The sequence below is a fragment of the Oryzias latipes genome, chromosome 6 (assembly GCF_002234675.1).
Source record: "Oryzias latipes chromosome 6, ASM223467v1".
NCBI classification, from domain to species: domain Eukaryota; kingdom Metazoa; phylum Chordata; class Actinopteri; order Beloniformes; family Adrianichthyidae; genus Oryzias; species Oryzias latipes.
The window spans coordinates 11,405,257-11,431,500 of NC_019864.2; the positions used below are offsets into that span (position 1 = coordinate 11,405,257).

The following is a 26,244-nucleotide window of genomic DNA, read 5'->3' on the forward strand; positions in this document are numbered from 1 at the left end:
TTAAATCTCTGCTAACAAGATCAACAGATTCTGGGATGGTTATTCATCTCACACTTGTGCCCCAAAATGTCACAATTTAATCTGTTCTAAATGACCTTAAATGGAATATTTAGGGAAGTTTTCACAAAAAGGTGATACTTATATTAAGACTTGTAACTTGCAGCAATGGACAGGAATTCTTAATAATGAAAACGGCTGCTGTAAACAGTTATTACGGACATTTGTTTTGCTTTTACTCAACATCTAACATGACATCAGGCCAACTTTCCTCCACGTAATGATGTGCTATAAACAGCCAACAGCAGGGGCCAGATCTCAGCCGACCTCTGAGGTGACATTAGACCATCACATATCACATTCTGCTCTGGTTGTCTCCCAACTGGATAGCCCTCCAACTTGGGATCATTTTGAAACCCCTAGTTATTATTTTAAAATTGCAAACATTGGGAAGTCAATAAAGGTTTGAGCAACTGACTGATTATTTCTCAAGTAGACGGATGAAATTATCAGCTCATCTTGAGAAAGAAAACATCACAGTTGAAATGAACTAACAACCTCTTTTGTCTTTTATTTCAAACTAGTGACAAACTTGGACTTATGCATTTTCTGAAGGGCAAAAACATCCCATTTGTCAATTCAAAAAAAGTCTTTATTTTTTCTTGAAATCTAAAAACGTAAAAAAAATGTACCTGTCAGCACCAAAGTGCTCCACAATTTAAAATCTAGATTTGAAGTCTAAGAAAATGAATGAAAGTAACTTCTTTCTCCTTTGTGGTTAGTTTTTCTACCAGTCATGAAAGGAAAGGCATTTCTTGACTTTTCCTTCTAGTGACTTCCAATATAAGCTGATAAAAAAATTGACTTTACTACGAAGTTGATTTGCTTACCTTGGAAAACTATCAAAGATCACATAGGGGTTTTTACAAAGATTACAAGACATAAAGTTTATGGCCCAAACTTATGGGAAGGAGTTACAGCAGCTGATGAATCTTTTAGATGAATAGCCACCTTATCATTTCACGTCTGCAGACATACAAACAAAAGGGTTTGAAAGGTTTTTTTAATTAATTAATTTTTGCTGCCCTACATATCATCTTCTGTTAAATGTACACATGTACGCTTTTCCCTTCAAATTCATTGTTTCTCTTCTATAGCAACCATCTTTTGAGATGTGTTTTTATTCTTAAATAGAGTGGACGGATGTACGTTCTTGTAAATGCTGTTACCCTAAACTAGGAAAAGGATTCTTGATACGATTTCTGAGTGTTCTTTTAACTGGTCCATTACAGAAGGGCTAATATCAATCACTTCAACTGGCTGTACTTTGCTCAGTCTCCATAGCGATGAGAGCACGCCTGCCAGCATATCAAACTAAACCGATAAGGGTCCGATTGAGTGTTTACACAGCAGCAAGAGTACATTTGGAGCTCATCGTTTTAACTCTTCAAATATGAACATGCTGAGGGGCCAGCCCAATCATATCGTATTGGCTCTCTATGACCACTCTAATGCCCACTGGAGGGTTCATCTCACAGGTCTGGAAGCCCTCAGACCACAAAAACCACGAGATAAACATTAACCTGTCGGCCATACGTGCACACGCACACAAACATGAACTGACTCCTTATTGAGACTCATAGAAGAGACTACACTTCATGTTGATGAAGCCAGAGTTACACAGTTCAAGTCCTTGGATTAAAAAGGTAGGATAAAAGTGCTTTGCAGTGATGTTCTCACCTCTTCTTGTAATATAAATCAATGCATTTTTGGGGGGGGGGGGGGGGGGGGGGCTGTACATATGGAAAAGTTTTCTTGTCAAAACAACAGTGGCTTTGTTCAAAGGTCTAGCAGGACAAGCTCACACAAAATCAGCTCTTTTGATAAGAAATCCAATGTGCCATTAGATTTCTCTCTTATTGGATTTTTGTCATAGAATTATTAGCTTTCTGCCTCGTTGCCACAGGAATATATGTATTGCCTACAAAATGCAGTCAGAAATAGTACAACAGAATCTTTTTTTTGTTGGATTTTACCGAATTTCTTCCTACTTCCAAAAGGCCTAATTGTAGAGTTTTATATGTCTCTTTTTTGAGTAATTATGTGATTAGTTTGTTCTAATTTTATTTTTAAAAAGTGTTTTCCGTCATCGAATAAACAGTAGTTGTCATAAGTAATTTTTGAATGAGTATTCTGAGCCCCCACAGTGCTGCTGAAATTAATTATTTAGTGTAATCGCTTACGTTTTTCTCAGATGGCTGGCATGTAGCCCAAAAAGCCAACCACCCGTTTTTAGTGGTTGCATGGGGATTCATTATTGCTTTTGGTGACAAGTGCAACACAGACACAGGCAATTTGTGTTACACTGGTAGAGACTGATTAAATATTAAATGTCCTTTAAGATATTCACATAGATGTATAACTGTCCGTTTGACCTTCATAAACTTGTGCCAGTCCTAACAAGCCCGGTCATGCTTCTGGTGCCAAAGCATGATTTGTTCTTGAAGGAATTTCCATGGCTTTTTCATTGATATAGTCTTTTTTTACACCCCTGTAACCACATTTTAACCAATGCCTTTGGTCTCCCTACCAAGCCTGGTTAGGCTAGTACAAGAGAGGCCTTGACCAATGAGACAAAAGCTTGTTGCTACCATAGGAACAAGTGTTGTCTTCTTTCCCCTGCTTCGCTTGCTCTCTCACACATAGCAGACGACTGAAATGTAGCTGAACAGGCATTCCTCTCTATCCTCGTGTCTGTCTCTTTCTCAGAGCCAATCCACTAAACCTCTCCAGCTAATCAGCTCTGTTTGTTTACATTCTTATGTATGTTGATGGAAACATGAGGTTAGCTCGGTCCATCGCTCCATTGCTGCTTGCTGGAGAAAGTCAAGCGTTGGATATCTGACTTTTGTTTAATAATGAAATAGAAACTCATGCCATACTCACGAGGTGTTGACCAAAAACTTCATTCAGATTCATGAAAATGCATCAATTTCTTGACTAAGAAGTTTTGAGTGACCTTCAAAACTACAGATTTGAGTTATTTTATCAATAGAATATTTGTAATTACTGGTGTTTGGCAGGGATTTGGCTCATTTCCTCCCTCTTAAAGCAGTATTATAATCAGATCATGCTGAGTGAAGTGAATGTATGGAACTGGATGTCCTTTTAGGGAAACCCAGAGGGTCAGAGGGTGGAAGCTGCATACAGAAGAGGTTTACTCTGCTATAAATGTTAACACTGCCTCCATTCAGAACTCCAAGTCCATAGTAGAGTGAGATCCTCAAAGAGGGTATCAGCTGACACAAGAGTTCTTTGAATTTGGTTTAATTCTTCGTAAAAAATGAATTTAACTGTAGTGCGAGTGCTTTATTTTCTACTCCACAACTCATTGAGTTAGCGCGGTTCTACACCCAAAACTATAAGTTATTGGTGAATGCCGTTAAACTTTCCTTATAACGTTTTTTTTTGCCATTTTGACTAAAGTAGAATATTAACTTTGAGATTATTTTATAGGCTGATAAATATGTATTTTTTGCACTTTTATTTAAAAAAAAGAGCAGAGTTGATTTATTGTGTAATAAGTGAAAATCTTAATATGTATTTTCACTTATCAAATACAATTCCATGAAATGAATCATGTCAAGAGCTTGTCTAACCCAATCAACATCCTCTGAGATTGGATTTTATGAACACAAATTAACTTTAGTTATTTTTTATAACCTGTTACCGCAGCCATTGCGTGTTGATAGTCGTGAGTGTTATGCTATGTACATACCGGGCAAGTGATTCTGAATTTGGGTTCTTGAACGCACTTTTAGCACATGGTGTTCACACTGGACTGTCGATTCCCGATACTAGCGCATGTACGCGCGGTTGGAAGAGGCTTGGAGCAAATTGTCAAAGCGGTGCAAATCTTGCTCCAGGCTTTTTCTTTCACAGCTCTATTCTGATATATGAAGACTTGATGTCATATCATTCCGACCCAGGACAAATCACAATTAGTAATTTCTCCTCTATGAACACTTTTCAACGGTTGGCACTACCATGAAATAAAAAGGGACATCATCCAAATCTGAGTCCTCGATTGCTCAACTGGTACAACTGGTTTAACTTTCAATGCACGTTCAATAGCTGCACACTTTGTACGTAGAGCCCAAAAAACTGACTTAAAAACGTGCATAGCTACGCATGAAGCCAGAAACATGCATTTAGGGGCGTTTACGGAAGTAGTCATTGGAAGTAGTCACTTGAACGTATGTTGCCAAGGCTGGTGGGAACATGGCAGTAGTTTTCCATGTTGCCTGGTAAGGTTTTTAAACATTTAAAAACAAAGGACTAAGATGTTTTAAACATATCCTCATCATCTGACATAAAAACCGTCGAGTTCCTTACAATATTTCCTAACGTTTAAAGCTGAGTAAAGAGTAAACTGTCTCTACATTCAAAAATCTTCTCAACCGAGATGCCATGGATTTATTTTTTGACATCTCACAGTCTTGCTCCTCTCCAAATGTGCCATATTCAACAGTGCAAGACAGGTTGAGGTTAAACTAAAAGCTGCCATTAGTTAACTTGAGAGATGGTTGAGCGCAGGCGGCAGCTGCTGTCTTGTAGATATGCTAACACGCTCAGCAAACCGTCACTCTCCTTCTCCTCCCCCATGTTTAATGTTCTTTACAGGGTCCTATAAAAGGGGCTTACAGAAGATTGACCCAGTTCATTGTGCTCTTTGAATACTCGAATGGTAAAATATGCAACCCACTTTTCCCACCTTTGGGCACTTAATGAAGTATGGACCTCAAACTTCCCCCTCATGTTGCAGTTCAGAAGATAAGTATTGATCAACGACAAGCTAGCCCCTTTGTCACCTTGATTCAAACCAGAGCCATTCTTCCCAGCCATCTTAATCCAGCCCACTGACTTATATCCCCACATACTAATACGTCTGTGCATTATTCTGTCTGTGTTCTGTCAGAAGCTGCTCTTCTTCAGAAAGTCTTCCTTTAGTTGATGTAAGTTGGTGCAATGCTGCATCTGGATGGTTTGTTGGGTCAAAAATAATGACAGCGTTGAGGTAATTGTTTGTGTTTTTGACCCCTGGTTAATATCTGTTAAAGTGCTCATGCAATATAGAAGACTAAAATCCAAAGTCCAGTTCATTTGAATACAGTTTTTATTATTCCTAGTTCTTTCTTGGGCATAGAACCCTTTGTTTGCTTGCAGAGAAGTGCCAAAGCACCAATCTCTGGACTTGAGAACATAGGTGGTGCTGAACGTGTGAAGCCACGTTTATGATGCCAATGGTGTGGCTGACAAAAGGAGCAGACAGTGCTGAACTGGCGTTTGTAGTAACTGTACCCGGCCACGTATGGGAAAGGACTGTCAGAGTGTGTTTCAGTATTGTGTGGTGCAGATGGTGTGCTGTAAGAAAATCCTTTTTATCATATACAATGGTCCCTGGCTATAATATGGTTCACTTTTCATGGCGTTGCAGTTAACTCGTTCTTTTTGGTGCAATTTTGCTTCTTTTTTTATTGCATTGTGTTCTGCATCCTGATTGGCTGTAGACCATCAATCAATTACCTTTGCGCTGTGTCTTCTGTACAGAACAGAATGCATTCAGTTCACCAAATTACAAAAATCTTTTATCACGAGCAAATGTCTCTGAAGTGCTTTAAAAAGTGCTTAAACAAGAGAGAAAAGTGTCCAAATGTTCATGTCTGTCTGGTAAATGTGTATAAAATGTGTAGTAAGGAGTTTTAAAGTCTTAAAACATGTAGAGTAATTGCAAAAAATAAAGTTGACCACTTTTGCAGATTGTGTCTATTGGGGGTTAATTTATAGAACCTAATTCCTGCAATAAACGATGGACCACTGTACCCCAAAAGTTGGAGGTTTTAATTGATTATTCCAAATGACCAGTTTTTCCCTTCACTTCTTTCTTATGTTTTTGGTTTCTAGTCTGATGTGTGACAGCGCCACCAGCTTTCTCCTCCGCCACGATGGTCGACATGGAGAGCCACTACCACCCTCCATCCCCTTTGGAGGACTCGGTGCTAGAAAGCTCCTTGTGTGCGGACGATGATCTCATGGGCAGCATGGATGAGCTCCAGGATATCTCCCAGTCCATCGACGACGATGCCCTGAGCTCCTTTGATGTCCCAGAGTACCAGTCATCCAGCAATGGTTCAGAAGGTTCCACTGTCATAGGTAAAAAAAAAAAAAAACTGCATTCACATCAACAAACACAGGGTTTGTGGGTTTGAAGTTATCTACCAGTCAATGTTGTTGCTTCTAGAGACTAAAGTCCTTTAATCCTCATTTCTGCACCATAGTGATCCTTTTTCTATTATTTCTCTGTCTTCTTTTCATTTTCTTTTAGCTAGAAGTTGGTTTTTATGTCATTGTAAAAATCTTAAAATTCAACATGTTTTTTCCTGTGTTTTATGGTTGCAACCTGCATTTTTAAGCACTTTGTGAGTAGTTTTTTGTTAGAAGTGTAATACAAACTCACTTTGCATTCTTGCTTGCACCTACCGGACTTCTCTTCTTGTCACAGTCTCCCTACCCCCTATCCTTTGAAGAATTCCCACATTCCAAAGTCACCACGCCACGCATGGTTTCCCCTCGGGGGGGAAACATCCGCTTTCTGTCGTTTCCCCCCTCAAAGACACTCCTGGTCAATGTTGTGCTTTGACACAATTATGCAACACGGGGAAGAAGCTGTCAACGGCTGTGAAATAATCATTAAACAGAATAACAGAAGATGTGAGTGGGAGGGGCAGGAGCACTTGGTGATGTCATGGAAGAGTCTCAGAGAGTGCTGGGGGTGGGGGGGGGGGGGGGGGTTATTAGTTTAAGGCAATACAGAGATTGGAGAAGAAGCAAAACTGGCCTGTTCTTCTAGTCCTGGCTCTGTTGAAACATGTGTGTCTGGGAGGCGGAAACACAGCTCGCTTGCCAAACGCCGCTTATCCTGGTCCTGGCATCTTTCCCCTAAACTCATGTGGCCTGACGTTGTGCCTCTGTTCTGTACTGCTTCTTCTGTGCTTTTTGTGGAGTAGGCCCATTCTACCAACGGTGCCCCCCCCCCCCCCCCTCCATCACACAAGCTGGAAATAGAAAACTGTTGGCATCATATGTGTAAATCCTGTGACTCGTCACACTCGAGGATGATCTGTACTACAACTGCATAACCCTGCGACGCTTGGAAAAATAAACACGGCAGCGTGACTGTGTCACTTTGATGAACATGGCTAATGAAAACATCTTACCAGTCACCTCTGGTGTTAGGTTGAAAGCATTTATTTCACAAACAAAGATCGTTTCATAAGTACATTTGTGCAGAACGAGTTCATAGCTAAATATGGATAATTACAATGGGCCTTAGGCAAATATATTTTAACACATAGGGTTTCACTCAAAGGCCTGAGGGTGAAGAGTTGCTTCTGCAAAATGTGTAAAGTTCCTTTTAGTTCATCTTATGAGTTTAGGTTAAAGTTTCTTTATAAATTTGTTGTTGTTTAAAGTCAGAATGCCAATTCAATTAGCAAATCATTTCAGTTTGTAACTGTAGCATTCTGCTCTTGGCTGTTTGCTTTTTATTTAATGCTTAATGCTTTAATTCTATTCATTAGATTGCTTTATGTGCAGGTCTTTTCTTTATCTGCATTGTTATGACAGAGTGGTTATTTCTTTGGATTTAAAAAAGTCATTTAAAGTCATTTGATTCTTTTCTAAATTTTGATCAAATTTGCAAATGTTGAATCAAGTTAAATAGTCAAGAAATCAAACACACTCTTTAAATCAGACACCAAAGATACGTTCACACTAAAATAGTTTAATTGAGCCCTCAAAATTGAACTGATCCACATGGAAATGTCAAACCAGGTCATGTCAAGAAACAATATAAAGAGAAGAAATTTGTAAAGTTCCACTAAAAGAAGATCTAATGAAGATCAAATCAGATCCTTTTTGAACAACTAATCACTGACTTCATTAATTTGACATTCAGGAAAAACTGGAATCGCCTGTTAACCTAATGGGATATAGGAGTGTTGCTCCCACTGACCCACTGCATGTCTTCTTTAGATGCCCTGACACCAGCGTCCAGCCCGTCATCCGTGGTTTATGGCTTGGCATCGAGCCAGGAGGAGTTCTCATCTTCCTCCTCCTCCCTCAATCTTGAGTGTCGGGTGTGTGCTGACCGCGCATCAGGCTACCACTATGGAGTTCATGCCTGCGAGGGTTGCAAGGTGAGACAAAGACCGCTCAGCTGAAGCATGCAGGGAAGCGGTGCAGCCTTAATGCAAGCTCCGCCTCCACCGATCACTTCTGTGGGTTCTACCTTTTGTTTCAGTTTAGCTAACACATATTTGATAGATTTACAACTGTTCAGTCGCGTATGACAGAATTAAGACTTGTTTGACCCAAACCAGAAGAAAAATGTTGTGCGACTTGTTTAAATCGGAAGCTTCACATGGGAGTCGCTCAATAATATTTCAGTTAATTGTTTGCTCGTCATTTCAAAAAACAACTCAAGCTTTTTTCTAATGCTACGTTCACACCAAATGCCATATTTAATTTTACATTGGCTGCCTCTCTTTTGACTCAAGTCAAATTCGCCGTTGGACGCTTGTCCATAAACCTGATGCTCCAGATGCGTGTGGGAGGAGCTACTGTAAAGTTTTTAGCCACGTAGCCACATGGAAGCATTGAGTGTATATCGCCTTTACAACACATGGAAGACAGATGATGTTGAGCGATCAGGTTTATTTATTTTGAAGGGTTCCAGTGTAATCATGTTTCAATGTCATGAGATTCTCCCAGTACGGTGAGCGTCACCATCTACTGCAGGAGCTGCTTCTGAATGACGGACGGTTTCAGGGGTCCTTCGACTTCCTGTCCCGCATTAGTTAGAGGGAGGAAAAATTAAAAAGTTGAGTTGAATTAGAGAAGCTTTTTTTGTTATTGTAAAGACAAACATAGGAAAAATATCCTAAAGGTCAGGAAGAGAACAATCAAATTCTCCTTTATGTTGGTTCAGACTCCACCCGCTGATTACATCAACACCTCACAGGCCAAAGCTGAGTTCCAGATTGGTTGAATTCTTAGGTTGATCTCTGGACCACCTGCTGACAGCCCGACGCTCACGCTGTACATGGACTTAACATTGAAACTGGACTCCCCTGCCATGCTATTCACGTTTGATGTAAACAAAGGTTAAGGAGTTTCAAAGGACACAAAATAGTCTTTAAGTGCTCTCACAAGTATGTCTAAAGTTTTCTTTCTTTCATCACATATTTTTTTCTAAAACAATTTTTTAGAAGTAACTTGTACCAAGAAACTTTTGTATCCCTTACGATTGTGATCTTTATTTTTTTTTGTTCAATTTCCATACAAACTTTTTGAAAATAAAGACATTAAGCAGATCTACACTAGCATTTGTAAATTTGTCACTATTCAGTTAGTTAGGCGTATTTGTCATCATGTGACTTGTTACCTAACGTTGTCATAGAGAAATGTAACGACTGACGATTTTTGAAAATGTTTAACTTTCAAAGATGGTGGTGCAATGTTAAATTATTTCTAGGGGTTTTTTGCTTTTCTTTTGCAGCCATATTCCTACAGCGATAATTTTGTGCTGCTTACATAACCGGTAATAGTCATAAAATTCAGCCTCTGATTCGCCCTCTTTTTATGCATACTTTATCAGCATAACCAGCTCAAGATATAAGAAGTTGTTATTATTTTATGGAGTTAGTGGAGCTAAGCATGACCTTTTTTTTTTTATAAACAAGAGTTAAAAATAAAGTTGCAGTCTGGTGCATAAACACCTACTGGCTTGAGGCCTTTTTTTCCATGTCATTGTTTGGGCTTTAGGTCAAATGATCAGCTTTATTTATGTAACATCAGTGTTGCCTGATGGCAGCAGAATGAATAGGACTCCTGTAATGTTGCTCCGCTCATAAGTCATGACGTGGACTCTCAATGGTGGCCCGGAGCCCACTTGGGTAAAGGGGAATAGCCAGTCACCTTGCCCTTGCTTCTGCGGCTGTGTGTGGACTCATGTCTGGCAGCAGGTTACTAGGTTAGAGGTCAATACTTCAATCAATGCATCTGCCTCATTTTTACAGCACTTTTCATGCAAACATTTACATCACAAAGGGCTTGACATCCCCCAATTGCGGCAATAAAACAGAAAATTAGAAAAACAAAATGTAAGTTAAAAAAGACGTCTATTTCTCATTAGTATCCCTACTGAGCAAGGAAATACTCGATATATAGAGTAGACAAAATTAGAATCGAGTCAAAATTTCAAAATAAAGAAATAAAAAAGAATACATTGTTTATGTAAAAAAAATGGGAAGTAGGTTAATTTAGTAAAATACCCCTACCCGCCAAATTTAACTGCAGCTTAAACATTTAGGGCCCCCTGGTGGGGAGGGTTATTGGACATCACTATGAGTAATCAGGAGATGTCCTTTCAGTATCCTATCCGCCAATTTTAACTGCACCCCCCTAGTACACACACTCTTTACCCCTCAAAGTATACACTCCAACACAAACACACATACATGCACACACACACCCTCACAAACAGACACACATGCATTTCACAAGGAAGGTGGGACCTCGGACCATCTGTCCCCTACCCCATCCCTCGAGGGGGGAAACAGGCCCTCAGCGACGGCGGCTGTTTCCCTTGGGTGCTGGCTTCCTGGGCCCGGCAGCCCTCTCTCCAGGCAGGGAGACGGATCCCTGAGTTCTCTGGCTAAACCAAGAGCCAGGGATCACATCACAACTGAGCCGGCGGGTGTCCGAGTCCCTGTGGTGTGGGTTCTGTTCTATTGTGGTCTACTGTGGTCAACTTTATTTTTTGCAATTACTCTACATGTTCTATTGCCCATGAGCGCTGAGCCTCGCCAAATTTACAACTGTGGGCGAGCCTGGTCAGGCCATGTTTAAAACACTTCTTGTGGACCCCCTCTTCCCCTGGGTGTCCTCCTCCTGGGTGTGGATGGCTGGCCCCTGCCTTGCTCTCTCCTGGACCAACCGTGGGCCGGGTGGGTGGCTGCCTGGAGCGAGGGGCGGGTCTCCCTTAGGGGGTCCTGGCTCGTACCTGGGGTTGGGGTGGGGGGATGCCCAGAACTCCTGGGTGGTGGTGGGGTGCTCGTCTGGGGCGGGGCCCCGCGTTGGGCCCTCCTGGCGCAGTGGGGGGACCACACTCCTGGTTAGGCTGGAGCTTGCACTCTCTGTCCCCCCCATGCCCCCCTGCTCACTGGCTTTGGGGGCCCCCGTGGCAGTCCTGCTGGCCCTGGCCTAGGTGGCGAATGTGACCACTTGAGGCGTGGTTGTTCTCTATCTGCTACCGTGCTGGTCTCGGGGGGGTTCTAGCTGCCGCTGCTGCTACAGCAGGGTCTTGGTGTGGGGATGACTGGGCACTCTCCTTTCTTGGGCACATGTGTTAGCTCACCTTTTAACAAATACTTTGTGTGATTGCATGAAATATTTCACACTAGTTAGTTTGAATGCACAAGTATGGGTGTGTGAACATTATTTGTATTGTGTATTGTGATATGTGAACATTTTTGGAGCCAACAGGTATGTTTATAACATTTGAGTGTGTGTGTTTGGACAGGCCCCGCCCTTATAGACCTGTATTACATCTGAACCTCACCGTAATGAGTATAACCATCCAGAAACTTGTTGCTTTATGCTGCTTCATGGTTTTTCTATAATCACCCTTCTATCTCCCCCTCCCGAATCTCTCTCTCTCTTCTTCCCTCCTTTCCTTTTCCGTCCGGTCCAACACAAAAGATTTTCAAATATGATAAAATAGAATAAAGTTTGGCCTCGATCACAAAAGGGGTTTATTCAGACATACCTCTGGTTTGTTAGAAGATTCATAACCCCTGTTTTTAATATAAAAATAAAATATGTCCAACACAAGAGGCCTTCACCTCTCATCTGTTTGCCCAGCTGTTGGACAGGACATGTTAAAAAAATTGTAAAATAGGTAACAATTCAGTTTAAAAAATGAAAAGGAACACGTACCCTCTCTCACCATGTGTTATATGACTGTCTGTGTATCTTTTTGTAATTATATTCCAAAATAAGCATCAAGAGTTACTTTTTTTTGTTAATATCTGTTTTTCAGTTGATCTGAGAACTGAAATTTGACAATTGACCAAGAAAATATATATACAGTCAAGAAACAAACAGTATTTATCATTAACAAATTCTGCAAGTTGTCCCATTTAAAAAGAAGAGAAGTCTGTACGATTCATCATTGGTACATTTTAATTGTGAGAGATGGAATACAAAAAAAGAATTCGGAAAAAAATTTAATTTAAAAATAAATGGTGCGGAAAATAAGTAATTTGTAAGCATTCTGTCCCTCACAGACTTCTTTAACCCTTTTACACCGCAGAAATCTTTCAACTACCATAACTTTTTAACTATTTTTGCAATCAATGTAAATCAGCTGATTACCTCTGATAAAAAGTGGTTTTGTGCCATTATGTAACAATTTACATTAGTAAAGTGCTGCAAAAGCCGCTTTTCTCCACGCCAGAATCAGCTGATTTACATTGATCGCGTAAACGGTCAAAGATTTACAGTACGTGTTATTTCGACGTCGCCGGTGACATCTCTGTGTTAAAGAATCAAGAAGCTTTTCTATCCTTCCTGTACTAAAGTCACCTGTTTAAACTGGTTATCTGTAAAACAAGACCAAAGAGCTGTCGAAGGAGACCAGGAACAACACAGTTGAAGTGTATCTATTACAAACATTACAGACCTCTTCTTCTAGAATGGGTTACTTCCAAAAATTTATCCCCCACTATAAAGGATTTTTAGGAATTTATTAACTATTTTCTGATGCCACATAGAGCTATTTGACCAAAGCAAAAGTATCTTATTTGCTCCATCTGTTCCTCACAAGTATCCTTTTTTTTCATGGCTTTGTAAGAGGGGACAAGCAAATGTAGAAACAGTGTTTTAGACTGGTTTTCATCATTGTACTACAAATGTTTACAGTTTCATTTGTTCATTTGTTCTGCCTCAGGGTGTGTGAGCTTCTAAAGGAACAGTTCAATCTGATCTGGTACATCCTTGAGTGGTCATGACAGTGATAGTGTTTCTGCTCCGCTCCTCCAGGGTTTCTTTAGGCGGACCATCCGCCTGAAGCTAGAGTATGACAAGTGTGAGCGTCGCTGCAAGATCCAAAAAAAGAACCGCAACAAGTGCCAATACTGCCGCTTCCAAAAGTGCCTGGCAGTGGGCATGTCCCACAATGGTGAGTTCAGCAGAGTTTAGAGTCATTCTAATCATCCACGGTAAGCACGTCTTTAGAGCACTCGGAACCAACCGGCACGCCAGAGGTTTGCTGTTGCTGTACTTGCCTTAAAAGAACAGTTCTGTGTGGCTGTTAGCCTTGAAGCCACTGCTTACCAAACATCGCAAACATGAATAGATCCAACCTCTGTCTGGTACAGGTTCTCTACAAAGCATCAGCATTCCATTCTGTTCCTTTTTTTTTATCCCAAATCAAGGATAAACTGTATTAATTCAGTGTTTGAAAGCAGACATTTATTTTTGAACAGGGAAATTGGATTACCCAGAGAGAATATCCATAGATGAAGGTTAAGTTTAACCCGTTAACGCCAGAGCTTTAGCTCCAGTGTTTACTTTCTTTTAACTATTGTAATTCTTTAACCATTTACACAATTAACGTAATTCCAGCTAATTCTGAAGCAGAGACAAGCAGAGAGAAGCAGCTTTGCGCCGATGTGCTTTAGTAAATTAGCTGTTGCGGGAAAAGCGGCTTTGAAGTGCAACACTTTACTAACAAGGCGTTGCACTTTGGTGCAAAGCACATCCCACAAGAATGAGCTCATTCACATTGAAGTCCTAGTCCTTTTCTGTTAATGTTAAATGTTTTCTCAGTTTTTCTAGTTAGGCCTGTTGGGATTAGCAATGACCCCCACCCCAACCCCTGAGTGTCATGTTTCCAGAACCTTATTATGGGTTCCCATTTCCTTGCTTGTCACCGATTGTAATACAGAAGTGATGAAGCATGAAATTCTGTTAAATGTCTTCACCTTGTAAAACAAACGGCTCTGAGACCCAGATTGAGTTCAGAGTCCCGTTTCTCTCAGCTAAGGCGTTGGGAGGAATGCGGGTGGGACTGTGTTACTAAAAAGGTCAAGGGGGTCAAACTTTTAGACCATAAACTTTACTTTATCTAGATCAGGGCTCTGCAACCTTCAATGCTAAAAGAGCCATTTAGGTCAGTTTCTTACTGACCGAAACCCAGCAGCCCAGAAAAATACACTTTATTTCTGATTTTGTGATCATTAGGCCATTTATATATTTAATGTAGCTTTTAAAAATGTAAATTAATTCAATAGTAACTGTGCTATATTTTTTTATATATAACAGTTTATTTTACCTTGACAGCAGCACGTACAAATTCCTTTCAAAATAAAATATATCCTATATCAAATACGAGCAGCAGATTTACTTGAATCAAAAATGCAAGAAAGTCAAAGATTATATTTTCTATCATTATGACTGTGGGGCGCCTTTGTTATCAAATATAAACATGACATTATTAATAAAACAAACCAATGTAAAAAATATTTGTACGTGTAAATACAATTATACAGTATACTTTAAGGACTTTACCTCTGAACTTTAAATAGGTACTGTTGTGCAGCCATCATTTTGCTTAGTTATCTGAGGTGTTAGAAATCAAAACACAAAACTTAATGCACTAAAACTACAAATATTTGTTCAATTTTATAGCATTTTTCCTTGAAGCTAAAGAGCCACAATGGAGGGATAAAAGAGCTGCATGTGGCTCCGGACGTCAAACCCCTGTTCTAGTTAAATGAGTTCTTGAAAAGCCTCCTTCCTGCTCATTAATCCTTCATATTATTGAAACTGAGACCTCAAAGCACACAGAGGCATATTTGAAGCTAGTGCTGATTGATCTGATGAAGCCTAAGTCACTGTCGAACCACAAAGGAGCTGAACTTTTGTGGATTTGTCAAAGTATTGATGACATTTTAGTTTCCTTCTCAGTTTTTCTTTTGCAGGTTTAATTTTATTAAATCAATTAAACCTTCCAAGCTCCAGGAAATATAAAATAGCTCTAAGAGGACAATATTGACAAAAAAAATGTGGGCAGATAATGGAAACTTCCTTGCTCTTTTCACAAACTAGGAATTACATTTTTTAAAAACTTTTAACTGTGTATTAGCAAAAAAAACACCTTTTCTCTAAATTGATGGTAGTGTAACCTATTTTTTTTGTCTAGTGTTCATCACGTCTCAGCCATTTAAAAGCGCAGCGTCTAAAGCAGATTGTTCAACAGACTGTTTTCCACTCACATTTGTCTTGTGTATTTGCTCCTTTACACTCTTATCTCCCCACTCCTTAGGAAGTGACTTATGCTGAGCTTAGCATCGGCCACTTGTAGACGTCTTATTAGACCTGGCTCCTGCCCAGGCATTTTTTGATGATCTCTATCCAATTTGTGAACAGGAATCTAATGAGCTACCATGCTGTTGTTTCACCACCACTCAGTCTGCTCTGGTTTAGATCTTTGTGTATGTCTGTATATGTCTGTGTGTGTGTGTGTATGCACCAGCTTGTGCCTATTAAATCCATTAAGATCTTAGGCACCCTTTTAAACATGAGCATAGGCGGACTCATATGTTGCATTAGGTCTTAAAGGGTTAGACTAGTGAAGTAGGGTCAAAGACAGGTTAGCCTAATCGTGATCATCAGTAAATAGGATCAGCTCATCAGAGAAAATAGCCCCCTTTCCTGTAAAGAAAAAACAGCTTCTATTTGTTGTTTTTGCAAGTCAAAATCCTGATTTCATTAATAATTTCCTGAAACCTAAAAAAGCGTCTTAAGTTTTTGTATTGGAACTTGTTTCCGGGTATTGAGAGCCGTCTAATAAATTGTAAAAGTTGTCCTTTAAGTATAGAAGTTTCTCCAATTTTCTCTTTTTATGTTGTTAGACACTGTCGATCCAATTTAAAGCTACAGTTTGACAGATTTGAGAGCTTTTCCTGCGACCCTCTGTATCAATAAATCAGCTCTTATAGGTAATCATGCGATCTGCCTATCAATGAACCTGAGTTGTGCTGTAAAGGCCCGTACACACCGGGACGAATATTCGCCAGGCGTTATTCGCCACGTCTTTTGTGTTCACACCCAGGCGATATTCGCTGACGATGAGCCGAGCGAACATGCAATTTCATTCCCTGACATTAGATGGCGCTTAATGTAAACAGAAATACTCCTTTACACAAGGTGGCGCTGCGCAACTTTACGCTTCTTAAAGTCGCTTTTCACTCAGAAGAAGAGAGCAAGTATTTACGCACTTGTCAGAATAATACAAAGAAAACATGAATATTTCAAGCACCAGTAGCTCCAACTGGTACTTGGTAAGGGGATATTTAAGAATGTCCGTCATTTTTTCTTCGCGGCTGTGTAGATGCAACTCGGCGTCTATCTTCTTCGCTGGTATGTGTGCTCAGCAAGGCAGTTTTGTGTTTGAGCGCCCCCAAGTTGTGTTTTACTGTAACTTCAGAAGCTCCAGACACGTGTGCAAAAGCGCCATTCTCATTGGTCGAATAGATTTCGACGCGAGGCGTCAAAAAAAAAAACGAACCCGAGGCAGGTTTTTTTTTGACGCTTTGACGCGTGGCGTTTTTTCGCGTCGGTGTGCACACTCTTATTGGTGCCCTTTGTTTAGTCACGAGGCGTTAAACGTCGGCAAAAATTGCCGGCGAAATTTGTCCCGGTGTGTACGGGCCTTAATGTTCTTCCCGCTGAACTTTTTTAAAATTACTTTCCTTTTGTCTATTTGTCATCCTGTTTCGAATATTGTGATCCATAAGATACACTGGACTTAAAAGGAGCTTATGTAGAGGATAAAAGAGTTCAATTTGTTCTGTTGATTGTGTTTTGTTGTAGAGGATATGCTGTCTTTTGTGATTTTAAGGTCTCTGTTTCTATTTGATTTTATAAAAACATCCCAGTCTTTCCAGAACTGGTGCTGTAGCATACATTGACACCTTTTGACCACATGAAAATAAAATCACCCTCTTTAGTGTCTTTACTGCTTTGAATGAGACTAAAGTTAAAATAAACTCAAGAAATTGAAGCTCAAATTAAAGAAATAAATAGCAACCAAATAAAGAAATAAATAAAAAATTCATCAAAAAAAGATCACTGGATGTTAAGGAACATTTATGAAATAAAAAGACTATATTCTTAGAAAACATGCAAGTAAAATTTGAGATGTTCACTAGTGGAGTCAAACAATTGTAGGAGGAGCAAAGTACACTAAAACCAATAACTGTAAAAGTAATGGACAGCCCAACCCCTTCCTTCTTGTGTTCCAAAATAGGATGTCCCATTGCTTCCTGATACGGACACAATGGTACATCCCATTTCAACATGGTGGTCCAAGTGGCTCTTAGTCATCGTATTTATGGCAACTACTGTCGCCATTGCCATAAATACGATGACTCAGAGCGACTCGGACCAATCACCGTCGACTAGTTTCAAAATGGCGGCGTCCGTATCAGGAAGCAATGGTGAAGGACTTTGCCTCATTTTCTATGGGTGACGTCACAACCCAGTTCATCTACTACAGCCAATAATTAAAAACTGTGATTATAGCATATGTGAAACAAGGTGGTAGTATCATGGTCTGTTGTTCCTGGAACTATTTATATTTTTTGCATAAAAATTCTAGAACTCACAAACTTTCATGCACTACTTTAATCATCCATGGATCTTTAGAACTCGTTGAATTCCTTTCAAAGGGCTGCTAGAATCAACCCAGCTACTGTTGGGTGAAGGCAGTAAACACCCTGAACAGATCGCCAGTCTGTTGCATTGCCACACCACTTTATACTTGCGCTTAATATTTGTTTTGTTGGAGGACAGTCGCCTATAAAATCAGAGTGTTTCTCTTTTTAAAATTAGATTTCAAGTGTGTTTATTATGATTGATGTTTCTGATGATTGATCTGTTACACTGCATGTGTTGTATTTAGGGAATAATCTTCCAGTTTTCAGTTTTTTTGCCCCCCACAAACTTCTCTGTCCTCTCTCCACAGCCATTCGATTCGGCAGGATGCCTCAGTCGGAGAAGCTGAAGCTGAAGGCGGAGATGGTGGTAGGTGAGCGAGAGGTGGAGGATCCCCAGCTGGCTGATCAGAAAAGCCTGGCCAAGCAGATTTATGACGCCTACCTCAAGAACTTCAACATGACCAAGGCCAAGGCTCGGACCGTTCTCACGGGCAAGACCAGCACCCCTGTATGTTGATTAAAAGTAGTGGGTTGGTGAGTGAAATGGGTTTTGTGTGTTGGACTGTAGGTGCTGCCTCAAAGGTCATGTTCATGTTGTGTTGCGAATTAGAATTTGGAAAGACTCCCTCTGAAATGTCTGAGCGTTTGATAATGACCTGCACCATCGGGAAATTTTCAACAGGCAACGAGAGGACTTACTTCATCAGCAGAGAAGAGCTGGATGACGACAAGTCTGCTGGCTCAAAGAGTTGGTTGAGGCTCTAATTCCAACATTTTTTTCTCTAGTTTCCCTTTTTCTCTTTGCTCTCCAACTCTGGATGCTTGAAGAAAACATCAAAAGTTTTCTATTTTGATTTTAATAAAACAGCAGAACAAGATCAGGCTCAAGGAAGACAGGATTTATGGTCCAGATGGGCCAAAATCTGCATCCGGAAATCAGAGCAAATGACTGCAAAACCTATAAAGCACCCGGTTTGAACTGTACTTGTTTGATCCACTTTCACTTCAAGAACTTGTTCTTAATGTCCACGTTATGCTTGGTGACAAACTTTTCAAAGTTCTATCAAAAAGGTTGCTTTTGATCAAATCATCTCAATGCAGCTCAGCATTCTTCAGTTTTTCCAGTAGACATCTTTTAAGACCCACTCCCATGAAAAATCATGTTTTTACCATGTTCTTGTAGCAGTTTACTAATGATGGAGGACATATAAAGAAAATGAAGATTAAAGTTGCATTTCTAAGTATTTCTTTATTCAAATCGTGGTGAATCGGCAGCAGACAAAAAAATGACTTTGATTGTATTTGTGACGTAGTGCCACAAGCTCTCTGCTCTGCTCCATTCTGATGACAAAAAGATTCATGTACGTCTTCATTTTCCTTGTCTGAGCTGACATCTGACTCTATACAGCTGGATAGCCCCATTTTTGTTGCACTGCTAATGTCTGGTTGGGGGTGGGAGCTAAAGGGAGAGCGTATAAAAAGTGAGCCTAGTTATGGGTGACGAGAAAGGAAGCTGGGGTTACTCTGAGCCAATAGTCCCGCACACAACGCAGAAGTGAATTTCTAAAGAACTCCTGCTGCTCTGCAGAAACTATGTCCAAGAAAACAAAAGTTTTTTTTATTTTTATTTGGGTTAAATTCCAGAAAGAATTTACAATAGGCGAAATCCACAAAGTAATCACCTCTTTTTTTCTTACAATTATTTTAGTTGTTTAAGGCTGTAAACTTCTCACTTCTGACTTTAAACACCTTTCTCAATCAGACATGAATATTTTCACTCTTTTCTCCAGTATTATAGAATGGAAATAAATATCTGTTCATATCTTATCGAATATTTATATAAATTTGGCTAAATGAACACATCTGTACGGAGATGATTGACAGTGGTCTGCAGCTAATCAGGGAGAAGAACACAATCCACTGTTTAAAAAAAAGAAAGAAAAAAACACTAGCGAAACCATGAAAAATGACATAGCAAGGGACAACTGTAATGGGTTTCAATGAGTACAGAGCAGATATTGCAAGGGCTTCTGTTAACCGTCAGTAACATTTTGGACAATCATAAGATTTCTTGGCAGCTTGTCCTATCTTGTGGGGTCCAGATGACCCCACCCTTACATTGATGTGTTCTCCCTACCATGACAAAGGTGGATAAAGGTGGAAAGTTTTCATGTAATCCATGGACACCAGTGAAGATCACAAATCATTGAAGAGAAAAGGTTCAGCGCACTGTCTAGTGGGTCTAGATGACCCCACAAGACAGCACAAAGGCTAAGGATGTGTGTGTAACACAGTAACATGGCTGTTTGATTTTGGTTTTTTTGTGTGTTTTGCTGTCCCAGCTATTCCTGCCTTACAGATGTACACCAAAGATTCAGGAGAAGGTCTCCACACAGATCATCAGGGGTTCCTATAGGAAAAGATTTTATTTTGTAGGCTAACACTAAATTTCAGGATAATATTTAATTTGCTAAAAATAGGACAAAAATAATTTTTCTGTTGAAGAATAGGGTAGAAAATGTGAAATAACTTAAAAGCATATTAAATTTTGTAAAATATTGAAAGACAAAATAATCAAACATCATAAATTGAAAAATATGATAGATATGGAGACAGGAGCATTGTGTGTTGAGGAAATATCTTTTATTAAATGCTACAACTCAAAGGAAAAGAATAAAAAAAGTTCTTTGTCTTTAAATCTCTGATTGGACTTTTTTTGTTAAAATTGAGCAAATCCATAAGTGAACGACTTAACTCTATCACGTCTGCATCTTTAAAGGTTTTTTTTGTTGTTTTACTCTGTTTTGCAAACCGATTTGTAGGAGTTGTGCTAGCTTGTCTTTTGGTGTCTTTGTCATACTTTCTGTGGGAGATGTAGGTTTCTACAAGCCTTGATGCTTCCTAAAAACATTTGGAAAATGTAAAGTTAAATTGCAAACGGGCTTATGAACTCTTAAGTTCTCCTTGTTTTGCACAGTTTTAAAGTCATTGACTTTTCCTCCAGTTCTGCCTTTTGTTTTAAGTACTAACTACTTAATGCTGATACAAACATTGGCAGAGCTGGAAGTGTGTATTTGAAGCTTAAAGCCTGTGTCAGCTGCATTTGTTTAAAATGTGCATGTATGTTTTTTAATGAAATATCAATGCTTTCATGTGTTTGATGATGCTTTTGTTCAGGGTGGGTGCTGATCCTTAAAAAGTCTTATTTATTTTATTGAACTAAAATAAGGCCCTAAAAAGCATCAAAGTGTCATCAAAGTCTTGTAGGTTTTTTTTATTGTCACAAAAACATTTTTTTCCTGGATGCTTTGTGTCAGAAGGTCGTGAACTGGTCGTGGATCGTTCGACCTCAGTTAGCTATTTAGCTCATGCTCGTCGGTGCAGGAAAATGGGAATTCGTGGAGAAACAGCTTGAATGACTTGTTATGGTTAAAACCAGTTTGTGGAAAACCCTTATGAAGCTGACTGCACGAAGGCACAATGGGGAGGAAGGCGGTTAAATCGACATGTAGATCAAAAAACAGCAGACTCTGGCTGTTTGGTTCATTTTCTTCGTACACACCACCTTAAATTACATTTTAATTTCGTAAAATGTCTTCAAAAGCCTTAAATTGAACTTCTGTAAATCAGTACAGCATCTTGGCGTTGCTTCCAGGGGCGGAGCTAGGGGTGGGGGCAGCAAAAAGCTTTCCCCTCCATCTTCTGGAGTCGATATCAGTATAATTATTGATAAAAAAAAAATTAAGAAATCATCAAAACAAGGTTCTTTAAGCATCCCAAATACTTAAAAAAGCAATAAATCCATAAAACTGTTTCAAATGTGAATGTCCTCGTTTGCCACCCTTCCAAAGTCTCCCAGGGACAGGACATGTGGGGGGCGTCATGTCCCGCCGTCTGCTTCCACTTTCTCTGCCGCTCAAACAGAAGAGGGCAGGTCCTGCGCTGACGTAGAAGTTCAGGATGAAGCGGCCGGCCGGGCGTCACGTTCCTCATACTTTTCCTTGTTCCCCCGGCCTCCTCTTATAGCAGCCGTCATCACCCTGAGCATGAAGCGCTGCAGCAGCTGATGCTCGTCCGATGTTGTGATCCGTCCTCTGTGGGGACTTTAACCAGAGCTGCTCCAAATTGTTTAGTGTGTTTTACTGCAGCTGAATGTTTTTCCTCTTTGGTTAAAGTTCTTTTGCTCATTAGTGCACTGCAAAAAGTAAAAAGTTTCAAGAAAAATTGTCTTATTTTCTGTTCTGCAAAAAAAGCATTAAGAAAAGTTTTTCAATTGCAAAAAAGAAAAAACATTTTAGTGACTGGAATTTTTGTCTTAAAATAAGGAATCTTAGTAAAAGCTTTTTTTAAACCATTGGTGTTTTTTCTCCTTTTTGCTTATTTCATTCAAAATATTTAGTGTTTTAGAATTTTTGGCTTTTTCCAGTTTTTTGTGGTGTGGTTCATCACGTTTTCCAAAGTTCTGATATGACTGATGGTTTAGTGTTTTTCAAACATGCTGCTGTCAAACTGTTTGTCAATTTGCTGCATAGTTTTGGCTCATGAAGCGGCGTTTTCTCTCTGCTCGCAGCCTTTCGTCATTCACGACATGGAAACGCTGCAGCGGGCAGAGCAGACGCTGGTGGCCAAGATGGTGGGCTCTACCGGCGCGCTGAAGGACCGCGAGGCCGAAGTCCGTATTTTCCACTGCTGCCAGTGCACGTCGGTGGAGACCGTCACGGAGCTCACCGAGTTCGCCAAATCCGTGCCGGGCTTTGCCGCCCTGGACCTTAACGATCAGGTGACTCTTTTGAAGTACGGCGTGTACGAAGCTCTCTTTGCCCTGCTGGCCTCCAGCATGAACAAGGATGGGCTCCTCGTGGCGTACGGCTCGGGCTTCATCACCCGGGAGTTCCTGAAAAGCCTGCGCCGACCGTTCAGCGACATGATGGAGCCCAAATTCCAGTTTGCCATGAAGTTTAATGCGCTGGAGCTGGACGACAGCGACCTGGCTTTGTTCGTAGCCACCATCATCTGCTGTGGAGGTGAGGTTGACGCACTCGCAGAGCAAACCTGAAGGCAGCATTCTTATAAACAATGAACCCTCTTGTTTAGACCGGCCTGGCCTGGTGAATGTGGCGCACATCGATGCAATGCAGGAGAACATCGTGAAGGTCCTGCGGCTCCACCTGCTGGGCAACCACCCCGACGACGCCTTCCTGTTCCCCAAGCTGCTGCAGAAACTGGCTGACCTCCGGCAGCTGGTCACGGAGCATGCTCAGCTGGTGCAGGAGATCAAAAAGACAGAGGACACGTCGCTGCACCCGCTGCTACAGGAGATCTACCGAGACATGTACTGAGGACTGTAGGGGGGGAAAAAATGTAAAAAAAGAGGTTGCACTGCTCGACCAGTTCAGTCTCCAGCACCGCAAGAGTTCTGGTTGGCTGGACTCGTTTAGACACGCCGGAACGCAATGTCTGACCAAACCCTGACAAGCTAACTGGAGGTGAGCTGGGTCGCCCCGTCTGTCTCTGAGCCATATGACGAGGAGGAAAGAAAAACCAACTCCAGCAGTCTTTTCTATGGATGTGGAGGAGCAGAGAGCCATATTCGGATAAAGTCCAGAGCGCCGAAAACCACTTCAGAGGCAGCAACAGGAGGGCCGCTGCTTCGGAGCCAAGCAGACGCTCTCAGAATCCAGTCCGCCAGCCTTTTCACCTCGACGCAGCACGCTGTAGTGTTCTTCGCCGCAGCCGTTCTCAGCACCAGGACAAAAATCTCTTTCCTTCAAAAGATTAGATTTCCTTCCTTACTAAAGTCCGTCCAAACTGGTCCAGAAACTTCATAGCAATAATCATTTTGAAAAGCAGTTTCGGCTTGAGGTTCTTTTTCTCTGGAAGGAAGACTCTGACACCCGTCTTTGACTAAACTGGACGTCCATGAAATACCTCTTTATTAGACGACACAGATTTAAGGCTCTCCTCCTGTGTCCTCTTCCAGTTTAAGGGCTAACGCAATGTAAAAGAAATCATGTAAAGCAATAATTTCTGCTATCAGCTGCTTCTTTGATCTCATATCACCTCCAGCTGATGAAGATTTTGCCTGCATAAAAAGGTTTATCAATCCAGAGAAAGGTACAAACCTGTGGGTTCATCAATTTAAAATTGTTTTAATTATATTAATTATAATATCTAGGAAATTCCCAGCACAAAAGAAAAAAACAAAACACTTCTTCGGCTGTCTGAATTGAATAATGATGACTCAGCAATTTTCCATGAGCGCAATAATGGTTGTTTTAAACGTCCTCTTCCCAGTGTTTCTACAGAAGTCCTGGAGAGTTGGAATGACACAAGTGTGAGAGAATAGCTACTGATCCAACAAATCCCCACAGAAGTTGTTGAATCTGCTGCGAGGCTGTCCTCACTGGGAAACAGAAAGTGCAATGTCAAGCCAGATTACCTCAAGCATCCACCATACCACTGTTTTTTGTTTTTCATTTGTCGATGATAAACCTGATGGAGACTTTCACCTGGTTTCTTCTAAATTTGCATGCGTCTCTGTCTTTCCAGTGGTTTGTGCACTGGCCACTTTAAAAGGTCCACCTGTCCAATCGTATGCAACCGAGCTCAGCACCTCTGCCAGAAAGGAACTTTTTCTAGAACTGTCAGAAGGACGAGGTTTTTGTTTGGTTTTGAAAAGCTACAGTCACCGTCAGTCAGGAGTGAAGTTGTTTAGGGTCATTTTGCCCTAAATAACATTTATATTTTCCTTCATTTGATTTAGTGGAGCCAAACTATTGCAGTCACAGCGGAAAATAATCCAGTATGTTCCAAAAACACCCATGGTAATTTTAGCGATGGACTAAATATTTTCACGTTTTTCAAGCTTTCTACACACAGCCACTGTAAGTTTGGGGAAAAAACTGTCTGATGCACTGAAAAAGAAAATGAAAATAAGAAGCAAACATGTGAAATTCTCATTTTTTTTAATGTGGCTTTGGCCTAAATGTGAAATAGGATCAAATCTTTGAGTAAATCTGATCGGCGCTTCTCAAATCCACAGTGTAGGAGTGTGATGTAAATAGATTGGATGTGTATCTAGGCAACTGGTACTCTGAATTGCACAGTTTTGAGCTCCCACTAACCATCTGAATTAAGGGATAAATAAATAATAAAAACACACTAAGTCTCTGCAAAGTTGCACTGAGCAGTTCAGGTCGAAGAATTCAAACTTTCTCATTGATCTCCCCCTTCCACGTTATCAAAAGTTATCGTTTCATTGGGATTTGTCGTTTAACACCCCAAAGTGTTCCGTTTTCTCTCTAACAATCTATTTTTTTTCCTATACATCACTCCAGATTAATGGATAATCTGTATTGCACTCAATTTGCCACAACATCACAAGCTATAGCTGATGCTGTATACGTCGAACATACAGTTTCTGTCTGGCTTTACTCTCCTCACTTGCTGCTATAATGCACTAACTCACCAGATTGTTGTTTTTTTGTTTTTGTTTGGGGGGGGGGTGATTTTATTTTTTTTGTTCTGCCACAAATAGATTACAGACCGTCAAGCTGCCTCCACACACGGATCAATTCTGGTCACACCAGGGTAAACGCTTCACGCTTTTCTCCTTGCATGTCTCGGGATCGGCCTGGCAGGGAACCACAAAGACTTGTGCCTTCGTTCGTGTAAATGCCAGAATAAATAAAAAAAGATGTAAAGTTTACACAGACATGGTCAAAGTGGGTGTCTTTAGCTTGACCTATAGCTTTGCAATGGCACAGCAGCTTCCCGTGGACAGGAAGAGTTTGTGGATTTCTGAACATATCCTGTTGATGAAGTCAATTCATCATTTTCACAAAGAAGTAAAGTTTAATGGTTGAAAATTAGACAAAAATAAGAGCAGATGGTAGAAATGCCAGTTTTGTCATGAATCATGTCTGTGTTTCTGTAGATGTGCAGAAAAGGGAATTTGAACTTGTATCAGGGAATGTTATCGTCTTCCTTAAAGCTAGCTCAGGACATAGAGAGGTACTGGTTTTCCTTCTCTGTCCAACTCTTAAATGAGTTGTAGTGTTGTCCAGCAGCAGAAAAACACCAATTTTAGCAGAAACGTATAATAATTGTATTTGTCTTTCTTCCAAAACTGATAGATGATGTTACCTGGTGACGGGGCAGATGTCATAGGGACTACATATTGGATTTCCCCCCAGAATAGTTTGTTTCATTGGCCCAAGTGTCATATTGAGAAGAGATGGACATTGTCTTCAGATGTGATGTCACTGTGTACTGTGGCTTGATAACAATACTGTAAATGTTTGATGAATGTGTATTTAGTCAATTAACAAAAAGATGAATTGACATTAAATGGATTTACAAATAAAATTGTTTTAAAACAAACTTTGTTCTTATTACTTAA

The 26,244-nt window shown here is 40.4% G+C and overlaps 1 protein-coding gene across 2 annotated transcripts in view; it reads left to right on the forward strand.

The window, feature by feature from the left end:
• Nucleotides 1-26,225, forward strand: part of LOC100304467 (peroxisome proliferator-activated receptor alpha) — a 34,749-nt gene extending 8,524 nt beyond the window's left edge. The window contains exons 1-7 of one of the 2 annotated variants that reach the window (XM_023955647.1): nt 1,192-1,703; nt 5,962-6,210; nt 8,092-8,255; nt 13,162-13,300; nt 18,152-18,351; nt 22,414-22,867; nt 22,938-23,182. In XM_023955647.1, coding sequence (XP_023811415.1) covers nt 6,003-6,210; nt 8,092-8,255; nt 13,162-13,300; nt 18,152-18,351; nt 22,414-22,867; nt 22,938-23,182 — 1,410 coding nt within the window. In that variant the 5' untranslated portion in view covers nt 1,192-1,703; nt 5,962-6,002. Of the gene's footprint in view, nt 1-1,191; nt 1,704-5,961; nt 6,211-8,091; nt 8,256-13,161; nt 13,301-18,151; nt 18,352-22,413; nt 22,868-22,937 lie in introns of those variants that run through there. The other variant, XM_023955646.1, reaches the window with a different exon arrangement.
• The last annotated feature ends 19 nt before the right edge of the window (nt 26,226-26,244 follow it).